Raw genomic sequence first — 21,236 nt, forward strand, 5'->3', positions numbered from 1 at the left:
TGTCTCCCTCCTGATACTAGGGGCGCTGCGTAATAGTTTTTTTACAGTACTGTTTCAAATTCAAAGTAGAAAAATCTAGCCTACTACTGTGAAGTTACGTAAACAATAGATTTAATGTTTCCCAAAAAAAAGTCAGAATAGAAACAATAGAAAGGCAACACAATAGAAGGGTGGGAGGGGTTGGGCAATGACCTTGAAATTGAAAGGAGCGCGGGTATAGTGAGTCAAGTAGGACCGGAGGGGGAAGGGGTGGGTAAGACCTTGAAGCTATATATAGACTTGCACTACTTCCCTAAACCTAAAGGACTGGCCGGCGAGTGGTATTCCAATCACAGGACAAGATACGTTGTGTTTTAGGTATTCATTGCCCGGGTTGACTTTGGATTGTCTTACTGTGTAGAAACTTTGAATAATAAAAAATAAAGTTAGAACTAACCACGATTATTTAGCATTGATTGTGTACATATTAAATGATTAAACTATAGGGACCATGGATATATACAAACTTTTGTCGTGATTTTAATTTCAACATCAAAATACAATATTGCACAATCGTGATATTTTAGGTCATCGACCTTTATTATGCATCCGGTATTGCTGTTTCGGAAGAGAAGCACGTTGATAAATTATAAATTGATATTCCCGTAGTTAAAAAGAATTATTTTATAAATCTATAAAACAAAATCATAAAATCTTGCATACAGATAACAATAACGGAAATTGTAAAAAAGGTATAAAGATAACACGTTATTCTTTCTCTTTGTTCTTCTATTTCTTGGGTTTCCCTTCATCACGCATTCAACAAGTTGCCATGGTTACTAATCACCCATGTCGTTATCAGCTTTTGTGACATAACGCACAGCAGGGGGGTAAAACTTGACGAAAATCGGTTAATTTTTACCTATTATTTAATTACCAATGAATGTACTACTTTATTGGTATTTGGTACTGTATTAATAATCGGTCAAAATGGCCGATTTTTGTCAAATTTTACACCAAATTTATTGAAATTTCAAGGTGAATATTAATAAAACAATTATTACCAAATATTTGTATTAATTTAAAAGATTGATTTGTGGTATTGGGTTCCCCACTGAGTGCAGCCGAGCGGCACTAATGAGGGTCGGACCTTCTTGGGGGTGAACAATAGACGGCTTATCAGACCCTCCCCTCCCCCGTGGTCTGGAGAAAGCTTGTAAACAAACTATTGCACAAGCGACTTGACATTTGGCTGCTTCAACTATAATTTTGTCAAATGAACTGTGATGTTTCAAAATCAAAAACAATAATTTGGGACCATACTGCTTAACAATAATGGACTGCAATTATTGTTAAACATACAATCCATTTTTAACAAACTAAGATTATACGATTCAAATAGAATTATAAAAATTATCTTGGTATTATACTTGGGGTAATGAAGTTATGTAGGCTAGTGTAATTCTCAGTTCATCAAGGTTCTACTGAATAATGTTTGGCAGTGAATAAGTGTAGAATGCAATTTATAAATTCAGGGATACACACCTTTTACACAGTTATAAAGTCGTTAATTAATAGAAATAGTTAATTCTGGAAAATTAAAAATAGTGATCGCATTCATAAACCTGTTGTCAAAACAGCAACACGGGTGTAAGGGTTTATTGTTTTAGATGCAAGGGTGTTTCAAGGACAAAGTACAGTGTTGGGCCTCCCGGCTTAGGGGGGGAGGGGGGCGGTGAGACTGTGTGAAGGGGAGGAAACTGGTTTTGGCTATTTATTGATTAGTTCCCTGACCCTTCTAGATAACAAAATTGAGTGACAGTATTAAATCATCGTGTACTTTATTTCATTTCTTGTTTACTTTGTGTGTTATTCTATTAATTTTAGTGTTTTGGTCTATTTCCTCTATGTCAATTATATCTTTTTTAATATATAAGTTTACTTTTTACTTGTCTCTCCACCTTTTTGGATCCAAACCAACCATGTTCTTTTTTTGATTAATACGATTCATAAAACAAAAATATTTTGTGCATGGAAAACAAAAAGAATAATCACGTGTTTTAAAATTTATTTTGTATTTATTTATACAAAATAGAATTAAATATTCATAGTAGTTACAATATACATTATGTAATCGAGTTGCTAGTTGTTTTGTCGTCATTCAATGTCGCGATGCTGTTCTGTTCAAGAATCAAGAAGAATCAAGAATATTTATTTGCCATTAAATAACAGAACGTTACTGTTATGAAAGACAATCTGATTGTCTCAGTCTGCACTGCATATCTCGTCAGGCCTTCAATCGATATCCTTTTATTTCTTGCATCTTAATTTAGTTCAGTTCAGTTCTTATCGTGATTATCTACTATTTGATGTCTTGACAATTCTCAACGTTTTTAAACATATTAAAATAACATTGTGTTTATTTAAAAATTGACAGAACATTATTATTATTATGCACTTTTTTAAGAAAAAAAAGTTTAATAACTTAGATAAGGTGACGCTAGGAAAAGCTCGGCTCGAAAAAGCTCGAGCTCGAAAATTTTTTAAAAAGCTCGGCTCGGCTCGGCTGGAGGTTGAAAATCACTATTCGCACACCCCTAAAATTAATTAAGATAAAAGTAGAAAAAATTCTTCAATGGTTGTTGATTTAGCTCGAGGTTCTGCAATTAAAATAGGGTAGGTAATGTACAGGGGTGCGCAATAATTCGATTTCGGATGAAGTGCTTTAAGGTCTCGACCTGCCCCTGTTAGATAAGATAAGACAGGGTGTAACACATATTTGATTTTGTTCTAGCTAATGGTTGAATGGTTGTAATAAAATAGAGAAAATAAATTGTTGAGCAGTCAGAAATACCCATTACGGTACACTAAAAAATTAATTGCAGTAAGTTATTGCAGATGCAGTACCATAGTGTTGACAGTATTCTGTCTGAAAATAATTGTAAGCCTTCTTAGACAAACTATTGTGGTTAAAAATTAAATTCACTTAGGCTACTGACTCACATACATTAAATATTAAATAATAATTATTAAACCCACTATTACATCTCAACAAGCAAGCAACCACCCCACTCTTATTTTTATTGCTATTTCCCAATAATTAAAACAATGCTTTTGTTTGGGTAAGTTAACCTTTTTAATTTTATAAAATTCATAAATAATCTCATAAAAAAATTCAATGTTATATTTAAATTGAATTTTATAATTTTGCTATTTACGTACAGTACAGGTACAAACGTACTATACACTTACACTATTTGAAAACCTTGCACAATATTTCAGGATAAATGTAAATAATATGTTTTTTCTTTAACATTTTATATTAGTTGTTGAAGAAGAGGCTAGCATTGAAAAACGCTTCAATTACCATAGAAGGCAATACCAATGCAAACATTTATAAATACCCAAGAATATAATTTTTACATTTGAAGAATAATTATGGTTGGGTTGGGGTATTAATTTTGAGAAATCAAATTATTGTGTTTCATCCCTTATTTGCCTAAAACTTCATCAAAACATCAAAAGGTGTTGTTTAACGCTCAAAAACTAAAAATACCCTCATTTTGGGTATTTAAATGACCATAGGGTGAATACCCAATTTATATTTACCTTCCCTCCGGGTATTTACCTGGCCCTTTTATTTTAACTTTGTAAAATACTTATTAAAAGCACAAGGTTACATTTGATTGAGAATTAAAATTTTGCAACACTAGTTTTTGATTGGTCTCTTTTGGAAGGATTAAAGATTCAGTATTTTAAGGGTAAGAACCGTTGTACCTGGAATGCAGAGTAGCGGCCACCCTTGCGAGGTCGGTTGTAAGAGGGCAGATATCGTCTGATGGGGTCCAGCTCATTGATATGCAGCAGTCCAGTGGTTAGCAGCTGAGAGATGACAAACATAGCCTGGTTCCACAGATACAGTGGTTCGTCACCTCCAGAGCCCTCAGGACTATTACATCTAAGCTGACTACCAGCCTCCGCCCTCTCCCCCTCCACAGCCTCCTCTGCTACGTAGAAGTACATCGGGATGCATGGATCTGTGTGTATGAGCAATTATAGTGGGTTTCTTTACATCTCTAGAAACAATCCAGTAACTGTAATCTAAACTGTTAAAAAATATTTTTTGCTCCTTGGACTACTAAATATGAAGGAAGTGTTTAAGGCATGGAAAAAAGAATAAAAAGATGTTGTACCGCTGCCATACAGTTAGCCGTTAGCCCTGTTGCAAAACGTACAAAAAGACTATAAAATACGTAAAAAATATTGATTCTATTTTATTATTATTCTTTTATTTGGCTATTTTCCAAAACTACAGCAAACTTAAAAAGTGGTAAACTGTGTATTTTATGGTCTTTTTGGAATGTAGATGCAGTTAAAAGGATTATTTACTCTTCGCATTTTTGCTCTAAACTTACTCGTTAGGGGCTACTTGATGTTAAATATAAACCTCAAGTCATTTTTTCATAGGCATGAAAAACCTATAACCTATAGGGTTGTGGCACTCCTAAACGAGTGGGTTTATGGAAAAATGTCAAGAATAAAAAAGTTTTTAAATTGCATGTTCTATCCAAAAACATGATAAAATATAGGGTGTTTCATGAGAAATTTCAAAGTTGGCCGCCATATTGAAAAATGGTGGCTGAATTTTGAAAAACTAAATTCATATTTTTAACTGTAACAAAAGATTGATAAATGTCCCCCATTTACAGTTTTCTCAAATTTTTACAGTTTCCGATATCCTAATGGTGGCCTCCTTGAATTGATCACTCTGTATATGTGTGTGTGTGTCCATAAGCGCGATAACTTGAGCAAGGATGATCTGATTTTGATGAAATTTGGTACAAACGTGTATATCTACTTTTATTCAAACGAGTTCCCGAAGCAGCCTGTTTGGACTATGGGAACGGGGGTTTATGGGTTTTGTTGCAACTCTTTATGAGGTAGACACAGTCATACCGATGATGATAACGCAAACAGTCAAACAATTCCAGGTCTGTGTCAAACAGAGTGAAGGGGGTTTTTTAGTGAGTAGTCTGATAAATTCAGGAGTCTCACACTACAGGCTGGCTACCTGTGTTCGTAAAAGCAATTTCCCTCCTCTCCCTAAAAATAAAAAAAAACAAAATAAAACAAACTGTTGCGGTTCAACTAAAACATCTACATTATATAAACAGTCCATGACTAACTATTGCTGCTGCCTAGTAACGCATTGAACAACTTGTTGTTTGATAGCGGCCTCTATTAGCAATTGTTGACGTCAGCTTAGCGGTTTTTACTCCATAGTCTCCAAGCACAGACAGCTGAGGTGGCTAGGAAGTGTGTCACTTGGCCAGTGGTATTTTGTCTGCTTGGGTTTGAATCCCGTCCTGTGTGGCAATTCGTTGCAACCACTGGGGCATAGGTATTCATAATCCTAGATTTAGACATACCCTCACATCATCGGATTGGGTGAATCTTTAAGCTAAGTGGTTGTTAGTGTATCCTATAAAGAAGCAGGTCACCAACGGCCGTTTTGCTACTATTTACAAATAAGTAGTTTTTAGCTACTTCCTCTCTGTATCCTTTAGAATAAGATTTTAGTAAACAACGATATATTGTTGCATAGCAAAAAAACCCGTTTCATAAACCCCTGTTCCAGTCCCATCCCAAAACGCTCTAACGCTCAATAATTGTCTTATCTATGCCAATTACTTTTGAAGCGGTGCATTTAAATCTGTCATAGACATAACAGGCACAAAGACTTACTTGGGTTATGCACCACGAATATTATGTACACATATGTCAAAACTTTGTACATAGTTGAAGCAGTCATATTAATTCTAAACAGTTTTCATCGTTTAGCGATTTTAAAACGTGAACTAATACTATATTTCCGTAATATTGTGGTTGGAAGACGGCAATTGCAAAAATACTGAGCGCCTAAACTAATTCATCCAGACCTCATGGGGGTCATTAAGTCAATTATTGGACAGACTAAAAGTCTTACGAAAAAATTGTTGGAACAAAAATTGAAGAACATCTAATCATCTACGCTTTTCTTACTGAAAGTATTTATCTGGCCAACAAATTTTGCTAAATAACTAAAAAGCAAGGACATGTAATGTACGTAGTTCAGCTGGAAGATGGACGAATAATAAGAGGACATGTTGATCAGCTGATTCTTCGTAGAGTGCCGCAGCACAGTAAATAGAGGAGGAGGTGTTAACAAATCATCGCTCACATACTTCTTCATGTTCACATAGAGCAACCTTTTCATATTTTCCTTTATTAAAAACTAGCAGTTACCTGGCGCGCGTTGCTGCGCTTAACAACTATTATTTTAATGGTAATTTGTTCTGTACGATAAATAATAAAAATGTAAACCAAATACCGTTTTATGTTTACATATTTAATAGTGGAGAATAAATGTTGTTGAGTGCACAGGTGTGTTCGATTGGGGCTTAATGTATTTAGACTTATCCAAAAGTAAAATAATTTTCTGTGCTGTATTCTGTAGAAACAGTGTGGCACTATTTCAAATCATGACTAATACAGAATGTTGTAATTATTCAAACCTACAAAACATGGTGAAAGTAAACATCTGCTTTTTAAATTATGTTTATTTGTAAACATTGTAGTTCCAAAAGTGTGACATTGGACCCTTAAAAGCCTCTGGGACGGAGCCCTTTTGATTAATCTGCATCAAACTTCAAACAAACTTTTTTTGAATAATGCTTAATAATGCCTGAAAGTTTTATTACAATCTGCCTTGTGGTTTCGGAGTCCACAAGGTACATACAACTAGCACAACATAGTTCCTCTTTTATAGATATAGATTTTGCATCGGCACAAACTAAATTGTATGTATACCGAATTAAACATCAGTTCACAAAGAATTTAAATATATAAATTTCATCCTGTAAATATTGTTATTACAATTTAGACAAACATGTGACTTCACCTATCGCTATAGGGAACGCATCACTTCGAATAGTTTCGCGAACATCGGAACCTCGCTTCCAGCACAAGTTTATAATGCAAGTATGTATGTGTGCGTGCGTGTGTTATCGTTTACTGCACGGACTGTACCCATTGTCACTTGGGGTTATGAAATTCGGGTTTAAAAAAGCATGGGGTTATGAAACTTGGGCTTGTGAACCTTGCTAATCTGTATATTTGGGGTTATGAAATTTTGTAATTTAAAGAACTTTGTTTTATTTAACCTTGGGGTTATGAACCTTGGTGTTACAAACACTTGGGGTTATGAACCTTGGTGTTATAAAGGCTTCTTGGTATTAATTTGTATCCCTTTACTTGTTAATCTTCATTCTTGGGGTTATGAAATTTTGCATTTTAAAGTACTTGGTTTTATTTAAAGTAATAAATAATGGTTTAAATACCTTATACTGTCAAAAGTGATCCTTGTAGTCTGTGTAGGCTACTGCAGTTTCATTCCCGGGGGAACTTCATCAGGCTTAATGACATCAAAACTTCATTCCATAGGAAGTCGTCATGGTAAAAATCCATCAAGGTCATATATACATAAAACACGGACGAACACACGAACATAACACATAAACATTACGAAACACGGTACCGGGAAGCACGTTACGCACGGAGGGCAGGTCTAGACTGATGCGTTATCTTGATCTCCAAGTGTATTTCCTCCCCCTCCTACTTGCTTATCACGAGTTGACCAATGTTTTGTTTGTGACTCACCTATTCTTATTGCCCATTCATAAATAATATTAGACTTGAAACCTCTTTGTTCATTTAGGACATTGTGTGGTTCTTTTTTCACAGCCTTATAAATCTCGTACTCTTCCATTGTGTCCATGAAACGGCCGCTTTTACATTTATGCAGAATTTCGAGGTTGTCGTCAATTTTTGAGTAATTATGTCTATTATTAATTAAGTGATTGGCGTACGAGGATGTATGATTAGTAGTGGGTTTGCCTGGTAAATGTTCTTTGAATCTGCTGTTGAATGATCTAGCTGTTTGGCCGATGTAATAACTAGGACAATCGTTACAGTTTAGTTTGTAAATACCCGTGCCGTTCATGTTATTTTCATCAGTTTTGGGAGTTGCATTTTTCTTAATGATATTGCCTAATTTATTTGACTATGGAATGAAGTTTTGATGTCATTAAGCCTGATGAAGTTCCCCCCGGGAATGAAACTGCAGTAGCCTACACAGACTACAAGGATCACTTTTGACAGTATAAGGTATTTAAACCATTATTTATTACTTTACCAGTGATCCGGAGGCTAACAACATGAAGTTTTATTTAAACTTGGGATTATGAACCTCACCCTTTGATATATAGTTGATAAGGGTGAAAACATTTATGTCTCATCATATCCCTAATAATTGCATTGCGAGCCCGATTATTTACATAGCGTGCGAGATCTCTTTGAGGCATCTTAGAAAATATACAAAGACTAATGAAACATAAATAGTCCAGTGCAATTAGACAAAAAATGACATTGACCCGGACAAAATTGATAACAGGCTGAAAATTGGTGGAAACGTTCAGAACAATGTCCTGAGGGGCCCACACAAAGTCCCAAGAAATCCCAGTTGGGGAACGGCCGCCATCTTGAAAAAACTGCCGCCATCTTGGAAATTTAGATTTTTTTGCTGTATCTTTTGAAGTAATAGTCCGAAAGGCATTATTTAAGTCTCAAATTAAGCGTTTTGAACTCATGTATGAGTGTAGTATATAATTAAAGAGTTTAATACGTTCTAAGCATAAATATTATTTATATTAACCTAAAAATATATCCATAAAATGATATAAATTTACAAAATATTTACAAAATGAAGCTTTTTTCTTTCGCTCTTAATGGACTTGTTAAAGCCATTAACCCTTTTGGCATTTCATGCAATTCACTATGTTTAGTCTTTGGAATTGGTACTGACATCTCCCAATACTACTAAAGATGTCCCAGGCTTAGGCGGACGTTGGTAAGGTGTCACTGACTGAAAGCCATGAGATAGAAGGACACATTTTGTTTTGGGATTGTAGATCGTGGTACAGGAGCACTTGACACATTTCGGCTGGTGTTATGCACTCAATGTCACCCATGGCGTGAAGAGAACCATGTCCATCAAGTGTTTTAAACGTTGTAATCCGCGTTGTCGAAAACATAATGAACGTTCATCTATTGAAGGTGAGACATTATCAGCTATCGAAGTCTCATAATTGACCTTCTTGTATGTCGAGCAAACTCCGAGCTACGATAGAATGTCTGACAGTAAGTACGAGCCATACCATCTGTGAAGGCCGAGCAGCAGGGGCGATATGAAAGATCGTGGTCGAGCTGCAGCAATAATTGCATGAGCTGTATTAGTTGTCTCCTCTTTAAAGCTTCATCATAGTTAAATGGATATTATATTTATATTTAACCAATTCCAAAGACTAAGCATTGTGGGGTGCAAGAAATTTCAATAGGGTTAATGGCTTAAACAAGTCCATTACAAGAAAAGAGAAAAAGCTTATTTTGTATATATTTTGTATATTTATATCAATTATTTTAGATGAGGACGCCACTATGTGCGTATTTTAACAAAATATGAGTGAAGGATGAGTGGCGCGATCTTGTAGTCTCGTTAGTGACTAAGGACGACATGTTCCTTAGACACAAATGTTAATTAATAGCCCATACAGCTAATGGCAACTAAGGGACCTACAGTTTATAGTGGAATCCGAACCACATTTTTCCTTGTAATTAACGAATTGGTCTAATTATCAGGATAGTACTGCGGATAGTCATAGTACTCACTTGTGCGGACGTTAATCCACACCAGGGAGCATCGCATCCACCTTGCATGCCTATAAATATCCACAATTCGTATAAAAGGGGGGCATAACCGTATCTATATCGTTATTATAGACTAGCTGTGTACCCGTTCTACGCACGGGGATCTTATAATATTCAGTTGAAACCTTCTTATATAACGAACAGCAGTTGGTTTGCATATTTTAAGATATGCTGGCCAAACTATTATACATAGCTTCATTTTATGTTGTTTTTTGTTGTTCCGGATCGGTATGACAATCAATAAAAGGTTAAATTACCTCTGTGTCTGCCGGTCAATCCTATAACGGTAGGCTTACTTTTATTTTTACTATCTGATCTCGTTTGCATGGCTCAATCACGTCCTGGTTGAAGTTCGTTCGCTACGCTCACTCACCTGTATGTTGGAGCTCGTTCGCTGCGCTCACTTTCCTTCAGGTTAGCTCGTTCGCTACGCTCACTTGCCTTCAGGTTAGCTCGTTCGCTACGCTCACTCGCCTCCAGGTTGCAAATTAGCTGTTGTCATAAATGTAAAAGAAATAATAGTGCTAGTGCTGCACCCTGTTGGTAATCCTTGTAACTTTAATGCTATTGAACATCACAGAACAGAACCAACTTGTTTAATTGAAACAGCTGTTAAGATTCAATAATTTCATTTCTCATAAGGTTAACATGGGCTTCCAGAAATTCCACGTCAAAAATCGACAAAAACTTGATTTTCAAGGGTTTACTGTTAAATATCTAACTGTCTCATATTCGATGAAATACGTCTAAAACCATCTCATATATGTATAGTATTTGGAAAATAAGTTTCAGGCGGGACAGTGCTATAGTTATTGAGGAGTAGTTGTAATAAAGTGCGTATTTTAGCGTTACCAAGAGAATGACAGATAGACAGACAGACAGACAGACAGACAGACAGACAGAAATTGAGATAAGGTTTGATTCGGTTTCTCTGACCTATGAAATGTAAAAATAACCAAAAAGTTCATTATTCTAAGCAATGTACAGACAAAACTCTAATTTTATTTATATAGATATTTTTTAGCTTAATATAATTAAAATATATGCTTAGAACATAATAAACTTTTAAACTATATATTACCCTCATACATGAGCCCAAAACGTTTAATTTGAGACATAAATAAGGTCTTTCGGACAATTACTTCAAAAGATACAGCAAGAAATCTAAATTTCCAAGATGGCGGCAGTTTTTTCAAAATGGCGGCCGTTCCCCAACTGGGATTTCTTGGGACTTTGTGTGGGCCACTCAGGACATTGTTTTGAACATTTCCACCAATTTTCAGCCTGTTATCAATTTTGTCCGGGTCATAACCTAATTGCACTGGACTAAAACTATGGAAACACAAAATCTAACATAAGTTATTTTTTTCTTGCAACCTCAGGGTTTTTAGGTTCGTGCTTGGAACTCTCTTTAATTACCAATTTCCTTGCTAATATTTTAATTTGAAACTTTTTTTTAATGATAATAAAGTTAGCCTTTGATTTTTTTTTTTTTTACTAAATAATTTTATATCGAATTTGGATAAGATTGTTCTAAAAACAAAAGTCTTTACTTGAATCAAGATTTTAGGCTATATAAATTTTAACAGCTACGAGGCTACTCGATCCACCTCAGAGATAGGCTAATGTTCTCAAATTGTCCAACACCTATAGGATAGTCTGTAATAATAAGATGGAGATTACCAAGTTTCTTCCAAGTTTCCACATTTCTTCTTGTTTAAACTATTTGAAATGATGAGACTGTTTTGGTTTAGCTTTTCACTTTTTACTAGAAAATATTATAATATAAAAATCATACAAACTAGTTTTTACACTTTCATCAGGCTAGTTCATGGTAGAAGAAGGAGGAAATCCAGTTGTTACCTAACACATGTTTTTCAGCAACAATGTATTCAGGTCTTCTAGATCTTGATGTTCACTGTTACTTTTTAGTCACTTAGGCCAATTAATAGTATATGAAATTTAATTTGGGTAAATTACTTTTTGAGATTTTGTTTGGATATATATAATTATTTTTACTTTAGCTTGTGTTTGAAATAGATTTTAAACATAGTATATTTTAAATAGGCTTTTAGGCTTAATTGACTGGTAATAGGCTATTTATATATTATTTAATTATACAAAATTTTATGAACTGTTGCAATATCCCCGCAGAAACTGAATATTACAGGTAATATGAGGTTTCGATACACAGTGAAAGAAATTTTGGTTTGAAATGTGAACATTTAATAAAATAAGACTTAACTATTAATGCAGAACGATGGGTGGAACATGGTTATTGAAATACAAATACTTAATCAACACAATTATTGAATCATGAACAATATAACGACAAAATTATAACAATTAATAACATTAAAGATATGAGAAAGGAAGTACTATTGTTTATGTATTGGGGACAATGGGGTAATATGACTTTCTCATCACTATTATTATAGTTCATATGAGTTATTGTTCCTTAACGTCTTTCCTCACTTCACACTTTTTAAGTTAATATTTCATTACACTGCAGAGCGTCTATTTTATGTTTTTAATTTACATATTTCTTCTGGTATTTAATTCACTTTGTGGAGTGTCTATTTTTTTTTTTTTACATTTAACTATTTACATGGATTTAAGGTCTCTACACACACTTTTCATTTAATTTTCTTCAATGTCGCCAATTTCCTCTTGGACCGCATCTTGATGTATCAAAGGGACTGTATACAGTTGATTTTTAAAATTCTGTGGATTTTTGACTTTTAAGACATGTTGGTACTTATTGCAAATGCCAGGGTCATCAGAAAATGTGTTGCTGTATTTATTCAAAAGACTGCCTAACTTGATTTGTTGCTCTTTATTGCTTGCTAAAGATTCAGAGACTATTTTAGGGGAGGGACTTCCTGTATTCTTAATTATATTTAAGTTAGGATCATAATAGTTTGTTTGCATATCATTATTAACACTATCATAATTATCTTCATAATATTTATCATCATTATTTTCGTTCTCAATGCTTCGCCTTGGGCTTTGCTCAAATACAAAATTGCAATTTATACCTTCAACAGATACCTCTCCGAACTTCAAAGTAATATTATTATTATTAATCTTCAATTTAATCACTTTTTCTTTAAAATTCATTTCAAACTGCCATATATTTAATACATCATTCCCAATTATTAAATTCCTAACTAAGTTTGGTATGAGTAAAACTTGTAGTTGAGTTTCTTCATTTTCTATCATTACAGGTAACATTATGATTTTAGTTATGCGCTTAGATCGATCTCCTGTAGCGGTTTTAATATGTGTATTTGTCATTGGCAATTCTTCAAAATGACCTATGTGGTGCTTATTTTCTAGGAACCATTTTTCCGATATACATGTTATATTAGAGCCGGTGTCAATTAGGGCATTTATCTTCGATTTATTAATTTTAACACTAATTTCTGGAAAATCAATTTGTTTAATCTCGTGGGAATCCATTAATTGATTCATCTTCTTCACTTAATAAAAATTCTCTGTCACAACAGATAACATCAGTTTCATAACAATTATTTAATTCATTATATACATTTGGCCTTATTTTTCCGAGGGGATTTTCTTGCACTGAAGAGACAATTGAGGGAATATTATTTTGAGGGGAAGTAGTGTGTAGGCCATTTTTGCTCTCAGTGCTCTTTAGTTTAAATCCGACTTATGTGGTTGGTCGGTTTTATCGATTATGGTGGTACAGACTTGTCGTTGTTCTGGGGTCATATAATTGGGTTCAGTTCGGTTTCCGTTCCTACTGGGATAATTATTTGAATTTTGTGGAAATCTGCCTTGTGGGTAAGGGAACCAGTTTTGTTGGTTTGGCCGGTTGTTGTATTGTTGGTTGTGGTTGTATGGTCGATTGTTTTGTTGATACTTCATGTCATATCTTGGTTGGTATGCATTTTGGTTGATGTTATTAGTGAAGTCAGGATATCTGTTTTGTGGTTGTGTGTTATAGTTAGGCCTTGGTTCATTTCGGTTTGTCACTGGTGTATTGTGTGATGGGGAATGGTTTTGTTTATTCCGGCGATTTCCGTCTTTTATATCTTCACGCTGGAGGATCGATTCAAATGCAAATATTGTGTTGGCATTCTGTACTATGCGGGCATCTTGTATTAGTTCACTGAAGTGATCGCTTAACAATGTAATAATTTCTTCATCAGTCAAAGGTGGGGACATTGATTTCAACGTTATGACTCTCTCTATAAAGTATTCTGAGCGGGTCAGTTTTCTTCCAGGACGGTACTTCTCGTTTTCCAATCTATGTCGAATTCCACGCTGTACTGATTGGCTCCAAAATTTCATGAGAAACATGCTCTCAAACTCATCTCATGTATTAATATTACTTTTGATAAGATAAAACCATCGTGAAGCGCTCCCTTCTAAACCCATCTCTATCGTATCGATTAGGAATTCTTTAGGATCGGTTGTGGGACTCTGGCGAACCAAATTGCGACAGTAATATTTTTGTAGTTTGTTTAAGAACTCTTTGGGGTTGTGTGCTCGTCCAGTGAATTTAGGTACGTCTGAGTCAACATTAGTTCCGCTACCGCAAGATACATAAATGTTAGGGGTTAATGTACTTTGTTTAACAGTGGCTTCGTGTTGTAGAGATTCAATCTTGTTATGATGTTCATTTAGTGTTGTCTTCATATTTTCTATTAATTCAATGTTTTGTTTAACTCTGTCTTGATTTGCTTTAATCTGTGGTTCTAGTTGTTCTTGAATCCGTTGAGTGTTTTCACTTACTACGTGTCTGAGTTGTTTATGTTGTGTTTCATATGTTTCCTGAATTTGACTTTGAATATTATTTAAATTAGTATTCATAGTCTGGCTCATCTCTTCCCTAATAATTTGATTTTGGGTATGGACTAAGCCATTTACTTCAGTTTTATGGGCATTTAGATCTGCTAACAGGTCCATTTTTAGATTATAGGAGCTTTCAGCAATTTGGGTAGCTAATTTAGATTCAATTGATTTCATTTCCTCTGATTGTTTTTGTTGATTTTCCTTCACATAGTTTAATTCCAATCGTCATGAAACCGTGTTGTGATTGGCTGCTGTGTTTCGGTTGCCGTCGTAAGGAGTGTAGGCCTATCAGCTGTCATATTCATTCCCATCATTCCTTGTTCATCGTTCACCGGGACGTTGGCTTGGTCAGTAAAATTTGTTTGCTTTGAGGTTAGGGCTACAATTTCTGATGACTCGGAACCGTGGAATGATCGCTCGTCGAAGGATTTGTCCTCTAAGTGTGTTTGTTGTGATGATGTTTCAGGGCTTTTCGCTGTTAGAGTGCATGATTCATCTTCACTAATATCGCTGGTGTTAGTGTTTGTGTGAATTTCAATGTTGTTGTCGTCTTGATTATTATCGTCACTATCCCCGCTATTTTCGACTAGTTTCCTAGAGAGTTTAGGGTTTGGGCGTAAATTGTATTGACTCGTCATCTTGGATATCTTTAACTAACAGGTTACTGATAGGCTATAATTATAAAAGGGGAAACGGGTGGGGAATCTTAACTTAGATACCTTAATAATAGTACAACACTCTTTATAGGCTATTGGCTATTCTTTAGTTTAACCTAAAAATCGCTATTTCAAACACATGAGCTAGGCCTACTTGTATTATTAGCAAGGTTTGGTCAATAAGAGAGCCCCACTCGTTGCGGCGCCAATTGCAACCTCAGGGTTTTTAGGTTCGTGCTTGGAACTCTCTTTAATTACCAATTTCCTTGCTAATATTTTAATTTGAAACTTTTTTTTATGATAATAAAGTTAGCCTTTGATTTTTTTTTTTTTTACTAAATAATTTTATATCGAATTTTATAAGATTGTTCTAAAAACAAAAGTCTTTACTTGAATCAAGATTTTAGGCTATATAAATTTTAACAGCTACGAGGCTACTCGATCCACCTCAGAGATAGGTTAATGTTCTCAAATTGTCCAACACCTATAGGATAGTCTGTAATAATAAGATGGAGATTACCAAGTTTCTTCCAAGTTTCCACATTTCTTCTTGTTTAAACTATTTGAAATGATGAGACTGTTTTGGTTTAGCTTTTCACTTTTTACTAGAAAATATTATAATATAAAAATCATACAAACTAGTTTTTACACTTTCATCAGGCTAGTTCATGGTAGAAGAAGGAGGAAATCCAGTTGTTACCTAACACATGTTTTTCAGCAACAATGTATTCAGGTCTTCTAGATCTTGATGTTCACTGTTACTTTTTAGTCACTTAGGCCAATTAATAGTATATGAAATTTAATTTGGGTAAATTACTTTTTGAGATTTTGTTTGGATATATATAATTATTTTTACTTTAGCTTGTGTTTGAAATAGATTTTAAACATAGTATATTTTAAATAGGCTTTTAGGCTTAATTGACTGGTAATAGGCTATTTATATATTATTTAATTATACAAACTTTTATGAACTGTTGCATTCTTTACACTTTACACAATTAACATTACAATTTTACTTTAATTCCTTATAACAGCCATAAAACATACTATGAAGACACAAAATTCTCTCACAACACAATATCTAATGTCAGGGCCTGATTAAGGGTCTAGTCGCCAGTAGGCTGAAGTTTTTTCGCCCCCCCCCCTCCTCCCTACAACTGCCACTCCCCTCTGCCACCACTTTCAAAATTTCAAAGTATGAATACTAATACTTCAAAAATTCAAAAATTAAAAATGGCCAAAGGCATTATACTACTATTCCGTTTATTTAAAAACAAAAGAAAACTTATAATAAATTAATGCATGGTTCGATTAGAAACTTTTAAAACTGCAAATCTTGACTTTGAGATAATATTTAAAAATGTAAGAGCTAAACAATATGTCATAGTCATAGGCACTATTAATTCTGGTTGAGTATTGATACAGAAGGTACAGACTTTGTTTAAACTAAGTTCACAGTACGGCCTTATAAAGCTTCGTTCGCCTAGGGTGGCACTGCACGGACGGGCGGCCGTCACGAAATTTTTTTAACATTGAACATATGGTGGAAAATGCCGGACAACCTGCGGTTTTTCACCTTATGTTCAATATTAGACAAATGTCATGTCGGCCGCCCGTCCGTGTCGTGCTGCACTAGTGCGAACGAGGCTTAAAATAAATATAGTAACAAATCGGTTGTTCTAGGAATGTAAAACTTTTTGATTTAAAATAAAAGTAGACCTAACCTAAAATATCAAAAAACCAAACGATAATATACGTACTTTCTAAATTAACTCTGTTAATCACCTGGCCTAAAACAATTTTATTAGGGCCTTTAGATGGGGCTTTACCCCCCCGGTCCCAACTTTAAGTCTTAGCTGTCTGGCGCCCCCCTAAAACACTTGGTTGACTGGCGCCCTAGGCTCCAGCCTAATTAGCTTAACAGGTAATCAGACCCTGTCTAATGTAAGTGATTTTCTTCTTAACATTTTACTTGAATTCACTGAAACATCACCAACTACAGATAACTTAATTTTCATATTCATGTATACAAAATTGAATCATGGCAATCTGTTTTGATGTAAACAAATGTAAACTTGAAAAAGATCTGATGATTGACAACAGAATTCAGCACAAACTATGAAATCTTAAAAGCCTGTAGGACGAAGGGCTTTCATCAATATCATCCAAACCCGCAAAAGCACATCTACAGGATAAGAAGTTTAAATTGATACCCAATATGCCTATAAAAATGAATATTTAGGGGTAGATTTGCTGCATACAAAAATCTAACAAATTCTTTTGATAATATAGATAGATATCTATTTGTGAACACACAGTCATTAGATTGCAGGTTCTAAGTTACTGCTTCTCAAACGTTATGGCCTTAATACAAGATTTTTTGCCTAAGCAGCCAGCTGATGCAAACTTTTCAATTTCCAAAAAGCTCTCTAATATTGTTCAATCACAGGCTTTATTCCTAACTAGCAGAGTACCCGTCCTTCGTACGGGGTTGGCATATAAATATAAAATTCTTATTGTAGTTATACTCTAGCTTTGTGTTTGCAATGAGGGAGGACACGGTTTGATAAAATTTGCTTCTTTATATTTACAGTATTCTATAGTATTACACATCTACGATAGCCATAATGTTCTATCACTTCACCTAAACAATAGAGAAAAATAAATCATCAAAAATTCAAAAAATATCACAAATTATTCATGAAATTAAAAACATAAACATAACTGTAAACAATCTTATTTTGATAGTTTTCATTGCGTGTCACAGTTTTTGTTGCTGCTTAGTTAAAATTAGCTGTTTTCATAAATACAAAAAAATAATAGTGCTGCACCCTGTTGGTAAATCTTAGAACTTTTTAATTCTTTTGCATATCATAGAACCAACTTTTTTAGTTGAAACAGCTGACTAATTTTTTATTTCTTTTTATATATAAATACTCATAAGATTAACATGGGGAAATACAGAGCCACTGGGGCGGAGTCCGAAAGGATTTTTGAGATAAGAATATGCCTATATGTTAATCGGGAATGTGAGCTATCATCATGCCAAATTTCAGCCCCATCCGTCCAGTAGTTAATGCATGATTGAACTTCAAACAAACAAATAAACAAACACACAAACTTTTACATTTATAATATAAGTAAGATTAACAGAACACAACAATATACAATATGTTTAGTTTGTGCACTAAATATTTTTACCTCCATTTAGATCCTTGCAAATCAAATTGGACAAAAGACTGTGATATTCCTCCACTTGTTCAGGTAGACTCTTGAACATTCCGTCAATGATCATGAACATTAACAACAAAGGCCACTCACATTCAACGTTCTCAAACTCCTGTGAAAAATAATTGCAAAATGGTACATCTCATATCTAGAACATAGCGACTAAAAATTTAACATTTAAACTTGTTAAAATTATAAAACAGCAAATCCAAGGATTAAATTTCACCATATCGAATGTAGTGTTAACTTTAGTAATGTATCGGTACCTACAAATTTTTCAAAATCGATCCAGTACCGGTTCTTGAGCAAAACTAATTCTCGATTCCCAATACCAGTACCATTGGTACCTCACTAAAAACTACCATGAAATTCTTTTAAGTAAGTTGCTGATTTCATATTGTAAAAATTAATGTTGGTATTATTCCAATAGCGGTCTAATTGTGTGATTAATGAGACTGATTAGATTGATTAGAGTATTTGTGATTAAAATGTAAGAATTGGGATCAGGTAATTTCATTCAAACGAATGGGAGATTTTCGGCAAGGTCTGTTCACACTTTTTGAATTGAATACCAGACCTATGGGTATATTCCCAACAAAGGGAGAATAGCCCTAGGACTGCCCTGATGGTTTGGATGAATGTCCCTGCCATTTTTGCGATTTCAAAGTTCTTTTTAAAAATTTGCAGTGTCTAAATTACTAATGATAACCTAATCAAATACATACTCATTTTGTAGAGAAAAAGGAGATTTCAAATAGAATAAATAAATGAAAATGCCTAGGGGTAATTCTTTTGCTAGAGTTGACAAACTAAAATGTGCGTAAAATAAAAAAAAAAAATCAAATGTAGAGTCCTGGTATTTTCCTACAAAATTATGAACAAAAAATCCAAGATATACAAAATGTAGACATTTGATATCCCTGCGTGGAAATATGTTTGATTTTTGAACAAAAATTCTTCATCCCCTCTAAAGAAATAAATATACAAAGTAGGAAAATATCTATAAATGTACACTAATTATTTGAAACGCAGAAAGAATGTCAAATATCACTGTAATAAGCCAAAAGTGTAATACATATTAGTAAAGGTGATAATAACATATTTATATGATAATACACTTTAGTGCACAGTAATAACTGTTTTATAAGTTTTATATGAGTTGAAAAATAAAACATTATTTTCATTGTGAAAGAAAATAAGTTATTCAAAGCTGTATGTATTTTTTTACTGTATGACATTATAATAAATTGTAACGTGCCTATTTTGAGGGGGGGGGGGGATCAAACTAGGCTATTTATCTGTCTAGCCTAGCCCTAGGCATAGCCCACCAGCCCTAACTAAGGTTATAGGTTAGAAGGCTAACCTTAGTTATAACATCATTAGTAACTATAGGCATGATACACTGTTGTGTTTGGTAACAAATAAGTGTAGAACGAGAGTTGTGATTACTGTATGAGCGTGATATAAACCTTATACAGAGTGTTATAGCTTATTGACTCACCAGCGATGTTTTTTTTGGAAGCTAGGGCTCAACCTGGCTTAGTACTCCGACGACACTTTCTACACTTAGTAAACCCGCAGATCATGGCCTTAGGCCAATAATCCGTTTCAAAGACGTGAGGAAATGCCGAGTGAGTAATATAAACCGACAACTTGAAGTTAAAACTCATTGTCGTGTGAAACAAACACAACATAACCTACAGTCAACACAACAACAACAAGCTCGATTACGCGGCTGCAGACGACGGCGGCTGGCTAGCTTTTTTCGGGTTAGCAAACAGCAGACGTCCCGGATCAGCTGAGCCCCCTACTTTGCTAGAGAGGGGAGCGAGAGGGATGATCCGAGGAACCCTCAGACGGCGGGTAGAAAAGTTAGTTCCTCTTCCTCACCAGCAACTACGACGACTAGTTCGAGAGGTTTTCTCAAGTCCTGATATCGTTATTGGTGGAGCATAGTTAGCTCGTGTGATACTTCAAGTAAAATTGTAAGTCTAATATTTCAATAGACATTTATTCTCTCATGACTCTATTGTAAAATGCCACTGGCGTTGAAAAAAATAGATATAAGGTAAACCGAGTTAATTATTGCCAGGGTGTAAAGTACTAGTTTTTAAAATCAGTTTTACTAGATTTTATATTTTCACTCCTGTTAAACCAATGGACTTAGGCAAAGTTTACTTGATTACGATGGTGTGTTAAACCCATAACGAGTACAATATTACAAGGCCAGTGTATTTTGAATCCGATTTAGTAAGCCCAAAACAATTTAATCTCATCATACAAATTTATTAGTAGTAGTCAGTGACTACTATGGTTAGTTAGTTGTGCGAGATTAGCACGTCCCGATCGGCACGCATGGCGTGTTGGTAATAGTGGCCTTAGGCCTGTGTGTTACGATGTTTTATGGTTTTAACGACGGGTTTGCCATAAAGCTTTTGAGATTAAAGTAAACCAGAAGTGGATAATTCGTTTTGGCCTTGGTTACTTGTTTTAATTTTCGTTTTTAATAACAAGGCATTTTTATATCCATTCTGCCTGGTGATTTAGGCCCGGTTTCCCCAACTCATTTAAACTTAGTTTTAAGTTAAACGGCGATTTAAACTTAGTTATACTTTGATTTGTGTTTCTCCAAATTTAAACTAGGTATTAATCTAAGTTCAAACTAAACCACCTCTCGACTTGGTTTAACTACTGGAGATAAAATAAACTGAGTTCAAATTAGTAAATTAGAACAGTAACATAACCTCA

At 34.4% G+C, this 21,236-nt stretch overlaps 1 protein-coding gene across 4 annotated transcripts in view; it reads right to left on the reverse strand.

Annotated features, from left to right (window-relative positions):
- The window catches only part of LOC128983568 (probable phosphorylase b kinase regulatory subunit beta), a 231,684-nt gene that overhangs the window by 95,163 nt on the left and 115,285 nt on the right, over window positions 1–21,236 (reverse strand). For all 4 annotated transcript variants that reach the window (XM_054402888.1, XM_054402889.1, XM_054402887.1 and 1 more), the window contains 2 exons: window positions 18,462–18,600; window positions 3,757–4,016 (listed from right to left, as the gene is read on the reverse strand). In XM_054402888.1, coding sequence (XP_054258863.1) covers window positions 3,757–4,016; window positions 18,462–18,600 — 399 coding nt within the window. The remainder of the gene's footprint in view (window positions 1–3,756; window positions 4,017–18,461; window positions 18,601–21,236) is intronic.

Source organism: Macrosteles quadrilineatus, unplaced genomic scaffold (assembly GCF_028750875.1).
Source record: "Macrosteles quadrilineatus isolate MER2022 unplaced genomic scaffold, UCM_ALF_1.0 Scaffold_1__1_contigs__length_201487025, whole genome shotgun sequence".
NCBI lineage: Eukaryota > Metazoa > Arthropoda > Insecta > Hemiptera > Cicadellidae > Macrosteles > Macrosteles quadrilineatus.